Source organism: Chamaea fasciata, unplaced genomic scaffold (genome assembly GCF_029207755.1).
Source record: "Chamaea fasciata isolate MVZ Bird 193981 ecotype frontalis unplaced genomic scaffold, bChaFas1.0.hap1 SCAF_15, whole genome shotgun sequence".
NCBI classification, from domain to species: domain Eukaryota; kingdom Metazoa; phylum Chordata; class Aves; order Passeriformes; family Sylviidae; genus Chamaea; species Chamaea fasciata.
Window position 1 is genome coordinate 560,358 of NW_027094100.1, and position 5,492 is coordinate 565,849.

The window sequence follows — 5,492 nt, forward strand, 5'->3', positions numbered from 1 at the left end:
GCTGGCGCTGTGGAGGTGCCAAGGGCGGCTCCGGGGCTGGGCGCTCACCCAGGCATGCCCAGGCCCGTTCTCTCGCTACGAGAAACAATTTTTACATGTCCTTATGATGAGGCTTCCAGCAGCCCACGGGACCCTCGGAGCGCTCTCTGTCATGACAGGAACTGCTCGTGGCAGCTGCTTGGCTGCTGGAAGGTCTGTGCAGTGGAATTATTAGCAGGCAGCTTCTCAAACTGTCATCCCAGCACTTCATTAACAGGCTTTTAAAAGACATAATGAATTAACCTGTTGAGAGAATTAAGCTTTAACAGTGCTGGGTTTGAACTGAAAGAAGTTAAATGAAGCTCTCTGCCTACATCCTGCCAAGGCAGAGTCCCACTTGATGTGTAATGGTGGATATGTACTGAAATCTTGGAACTCAGAAAAAAGGAGATTTTAACTCCTGTTGGGGGCTTGTGTGATTCAAGTAGGTGTTGGGAGATGTTTAAAGCCCAGACAGCAGTTACCTGTAGATGTGTTTTGTAGCACACGTATTGTTTGTTTTACCCCTCGAGCGGTCAGAGGAGCTCAAGATGCAGCCGGGGACGGGCACAGGAACCAAACCCACAGGGACAGGGACAAGGACAGAGGGGTGCCAGCTCTGGGGTGAGGGGTGGGATCCCTGAGGAGGGGCTGCCCTGGGAGGTGCTGGCTGGGATGGCTGCCTGGAGATGGAGCTTTGGGAGTGTTGGGGAGATGAACTCCCCCAGCTGGGGATGCACGAGGTGATGACTGCCTCCTAAAAATGAAAACCAAACCCAGAATGGTCCAAAAGGCCCTAAAAGGCATCAAGAGTTACGGATAGGGATTGAGCACTAATGAGAGAATATCTTAATTAGATCTCACAACCTGTAGAGGAACAGGTTAGATTAAAATGAAACTGAGCTTTGTGCTCTCAGGGTTTCAGTGTGAGAATGGGAGAGGAGTTATTCGCATTTGCAATTTGTGAGGCTGGATTGCTTTTTCTCTGAATTTGTCTTTTAAACTTTTTTCCTTGTCAGAAAATGATGAAAAGCTACTGGGATGATGTATTTGGGGTAGTTCCTATCACAGCACGTGGCAGAAACATTTCCATGGTTTCAGAAATATGGGTAGAGTTTCCTATTTAATCCTCTCCTTCCAGGTTAATTCTTTTCTTCCTGCGGCGTCCAGCCTGGCCCCACTCACCAACCTGCTTTTGACTCCACTACCAGTGATATTTTCTCTTTGTGAATTTCTATCAATATTTAATACAGTGGTGTCGGTTTTGCTGTAAGATGAGAGGAACTACTAGAAACCCTGAATTATACATCACGCGGCGGGGGGAAGCTGCAAGCGTTTTCTTTTGGACCCGAAGCTCTTGGGGCTGATCTCCAGGACCCGCAGCTTGAAATCCCAGTGATGGAGGAGCCCCAGAAGAAACCGAGCCAGCGGCATGAGGGCCGGCCCCGCAAGGTGAGGTTCAAGATATCCTCGGCTTACAGCGGGCGGGTGCTGAAGCAAGTCTTCGAGGACGGGCAGGAGCTGGAGCCGCCGGCCAGGGAACACTCGCGGCGCTTCCTGCGGCACAGCTTCGAGCCGGGGGAGCTCTGCGGGCCCGCCGAGCTGCCGGAGAACAGCTGCTGCTGGCCCACGGCCCTGACCGCCCAGAGGATCAGCATTCTCCGGGAGGACCAGAAACACGGGCCCCTGCTCGGCGACTGCCCGCCCGGAGCCAGCCTCTGCAGGGTGAGTGCTGTCTGGGCTGGGGACAGGGTGACAGCAGCAACACACTGCAGGGTGAGTGCTGTCCCTGCTCTGGGGACACGGTGACACCAGCAACATACTGCAGGGTGAGTGCTGTCTGGGCTGGGGACAGGGTGACACCAGCCACACACTGCAGGGTGAGTGCTGTCCCTGCTCTGGGGACACGGTGACACCAGCAACATACTGCAGGGTGAGTGCTGTCTGGGCTGGGGACAGGGTGACACCAGCCACACACTGCAAGGTGAGTGCTGTCCCTGATGTAGGGACACGGTGACACCAGCCACACACTGCAGGGTGAGTGCTGTCCCTGCTCTGGGGACACGGTGACAACAGCCTCACACTGCGGAGTGAGGGCTGTCCGGGCTGCCCCACCCTGGGGACACAGTGACAACAGCCTCACTGCAGCCTCATCCCGATAAAACTCTTGTCAGGCCAGGACTTGGGAAGGGTGGTTGTGAATCTCCAGCCGTTACTCCAGGAATTCTGTGTGCTGAATGTGCCACACGTGGCAGGATCCTCAGGGTCTGCAGGAGGGAACAGCGTCTGCCAGCTGTGCTCCAGCTGTGCTCTGGCTTCTCCCAGTGCTGATCTGCATCTATCCATTGGGTAGAGCAAAAGAGAACATTTTCATACATATTGATATCTGTACGTGGGAATCCTGCTGTATCTAGATCAGTCAAATGTGAGGAGGACGTTAAGTTAATTAGATATATTTAAAATATTAAAGTTGTGAGACTTCAGCTGGCAGGAAGCCAGGGCTGCCATCAGCGTACCAGGTGTCCACATCTTCTGACAGCCAGAATTCCTCTTTGGCTGCTTTGACAATCCCACCTTAGTTTCACTGGCGATTTTCTTAACATGTAATTAATGCCACTGATGGAGAAGCGTTTCTTTAGTCCTAACAAAGAGGCAGTACATGCACAGTACCTGTAAATACTTTTCATGGCCTTGATTTGAACACATTGAGAGCCTGTTAGTTCCTGGGGCTCATCAGAGCTGTGGGTGGGAAACCCAGATGGCTGATATTTGACCTGTTCACACACTGGACATGCAGTTTGTCTGAAAACATCAGACCACGATGAATCTCTGCTGCCCAAAGACCATGCATGGCTGTGATCTTATCCACCCCATTATTTTGGTTTGCATTCTTGGGTAAGGCTCCTCTCCCTCCCCAGGCACAGACACCTCGAGTAACCAACCACAGTGTCCAGTCGCAGCCTGTGTTCCATCGGCGTGCCCTGGGTGCCTGCAGACACCGTGGCTGCAGCACACACCAGGCTCTCCCCTCTGCAGGGGCCAGGACCTGTGCTCACCTGCCTCCCCCTCCCATCTCTCCCCTGCCAGGGCAGCAGCAGCCACCTCATGGCAGCTGATGTCACTCAGGGCATTTTTCTCGGAGAACATCTCCTTTTGCATGGCTTCTTGGCACGAACACTTGGAGTGAAATATGAAGAGCATGTAAAACAATAGGCCCCAGTAACTCCATATGACACCTGGAGAGGAGGGAGGAGGGACCAGGTCAGCAAAGTGCAGCTCTCAGGGAAATGTTTGACCAAGCTTAGCTTTAAAATGACTGGAAAAAAAAATACAAATTCACCCATTAGGGTTGTACCTCCACCAGTTTGCTGGATGCTCTGGGGGTGGTCAGGGGAGTTGGCCTGGTGGAGGGGACCGTCAGTGTTTACAGAGTGAATTTATACTGGTGAGACACTGGTAACTTCCTTCTTCAGACTTCCCCAGTTGTAGATTTTGGCAAGATCATCATCTACACCAATAACCTGAAAATCATCCGTGCGCCGATGGACCAGAAAGAGCTCATGAGGAGAATCATCCAGACTGAGGGAATAAATGACTGGACGTTCGTGTACCGGGACAAGAAAGAACGATTTAGTGCTGGACATAAAAAAGATGGGGACAGCAAGGTCACCTGCAACCAGCATGTGCAGGTAAGAGGAAATGGAAAGTGCTTTTTCCCCTTAGCCCTGGTCAAACCACCCAAGCCCCATCCATGTCTGTGTCTGGCTCCTAAGTTTGGATAAAATGCACCTCTCTGTTCCTCGTTCCCCTCAGGGGGTAACAGCCAACACTGTGCTGAGACCATGTTCTGGGGACAGCGCTGCTTCTTCCAGGTGCTCCTGTCCGCCACTGATTTCTCCCCCTGGATATGGCTGGCGTTTACAGGGCTTGGCGGGGTTCCATCCCTTGTCACCCCTCCCAGTGGGATAAGGGCAGGCCAGAGTTTCTCCAGTCTTACAAGGCTAAACACAGCTGCTCTGTGGCTGAGACTGCTTCAGGCTAAAATTTTAGTATCAGCTGAAATAAGGTTGTGCCTTGCGTCTGCTTTCTCACGGGGGAGCCTTTGTTGGTCAGAATCCCAATTAGTCTGGCCATGGTTTGATCCCACAAACCCCAGTGTTGTCATGTGGAGCTCATACAGTTTCAGGAACTGAGTCTGGGCTGTACTGAGCGCAGGTCACCTTGGTCCTTCTGCTCCCGCTTATTTCAGGGTGGGATCTGGAATAGGCTTGGCACAGTGGGAGAGAGGCAGGCACGAAGGACAGCTGGGTAGAAGGTGTGCATGGTGGTGATGGGGGATTTGGGGAGAGAGGGTGACGAGCCATCCCTGAAGAAACGAAGCGTGGCTCAAACCTGGGGCTACAGAGTGGAAATGGTGTGATGGGAAATGACAGGAGGACGGGTGGAGGTGTGCAGAGGAGAAAGATGACTTTGGAGTATTGTGTTAGAAGCGAGTCACATTAACTTCTCATTTTCTAGCAGTAGCCACAAAGGGTCCCCAAGCATGTGGGACCCTTTTTGTCAGTCCTTGCTTGGAGAACTGGTTGTGATGGGCAGAGTGGAGTGCCAGGAGCGCCCGTGATGGCAAAGACGGGGAGACAGTGTTTCCCTCTTTGGAGAACGTTCCTGACTTTGGTATCTCACCCCCAACTAACAGATTTTTTCCTGCTGTCTGCTTCAGGAGGGCACTGCTGACCACGGCTGTTCCCAGTGCAAAGGCTCAGGCTGTGCCCCCTGCTCGCTGTGCCACGGCAGCAAGTTCTCGATGCTGGCGAACCGATTCCGGGAGTCGTACCGGGCGCTGCGGTGTCCGGCGTGCGACGAGACGGGGCTGGAGCCGTGCCGGGTGTGCGCCGCCTGAGCCCGCCGGCCGCAGCGCCCCCGGCCCTGGAACAGATGGGAAAGGCACTCTGCACATCTCCCTCCTCTGCTCCCGGCCACCCTGCAGCGGGGCCGAGCCCAGGCTCGGCGGGGTGAGCGTGTCCCCGGCACCGGGTGCGGGGCGGGGGCATCCCTGACCCGGAGGGAGCGTTCAGCATTCGGAGGTAAAACACCCGTGGGAACGTCCCTGCAGCTGGAGCTGGGCCCGAACCGTGCCTGTGCTGCCCTGCCCCTCCCGGGGCTGCCCGGCACGGCCCGGCCCGGCCACGGGCTGCCCCAGCAGCAGCAGTGTCAGCTCTGCGGGCGGGACCAGGGCAGGGACCAGGGCAGGGACGGCCGGGGCTGGGACCAGTCTGTACTGGCGCAGTGCACGGGGGTGACTGGGACCAGTCTGTACCAGTGCAGTGCACAGGCATTACTGGTTCCAGAGGATTCCAGCCCAGGTCTGAGCTCCCTTGTCCCAGCAGTGCCTCTCCAGGTTTAATTTCCCGATCACCAAAAGTGGCACTGGCGTTGCAGTTGTCTCTCTGTGCCCTGCAGGGTCACAAGCTTGT

General features: G+C 54.7%; 1 protein-coding gene across 1 annotated transcript; it reads left to right on the top strand.

Moving 5' to 3' along the window:
• The first annotated feature begins 1,416 nt into the window (after positions 1 to 1,416).
• GRXCR2 (glutaredoxin and cysteine rich domain containing 2) lies at positions 1,417 to 4,918 on the top strand. Its single transcript, XM_066197444.1, has 3 exons — positions 1,417 to 1,743; positions 3,492 to 3,707; positions 4,739 to 4,918. The coding sequence occupies exons 1-3, from the start codon at positions 1,417 to 1,419 to the stop codon at positions 4,916 to 4,918; spliced, it is 723 nt and encodes a 240-aa protein (XP_066053541.1).
• Positions 4,919 to 5,492: the final 574 nt, after the last annotated feature.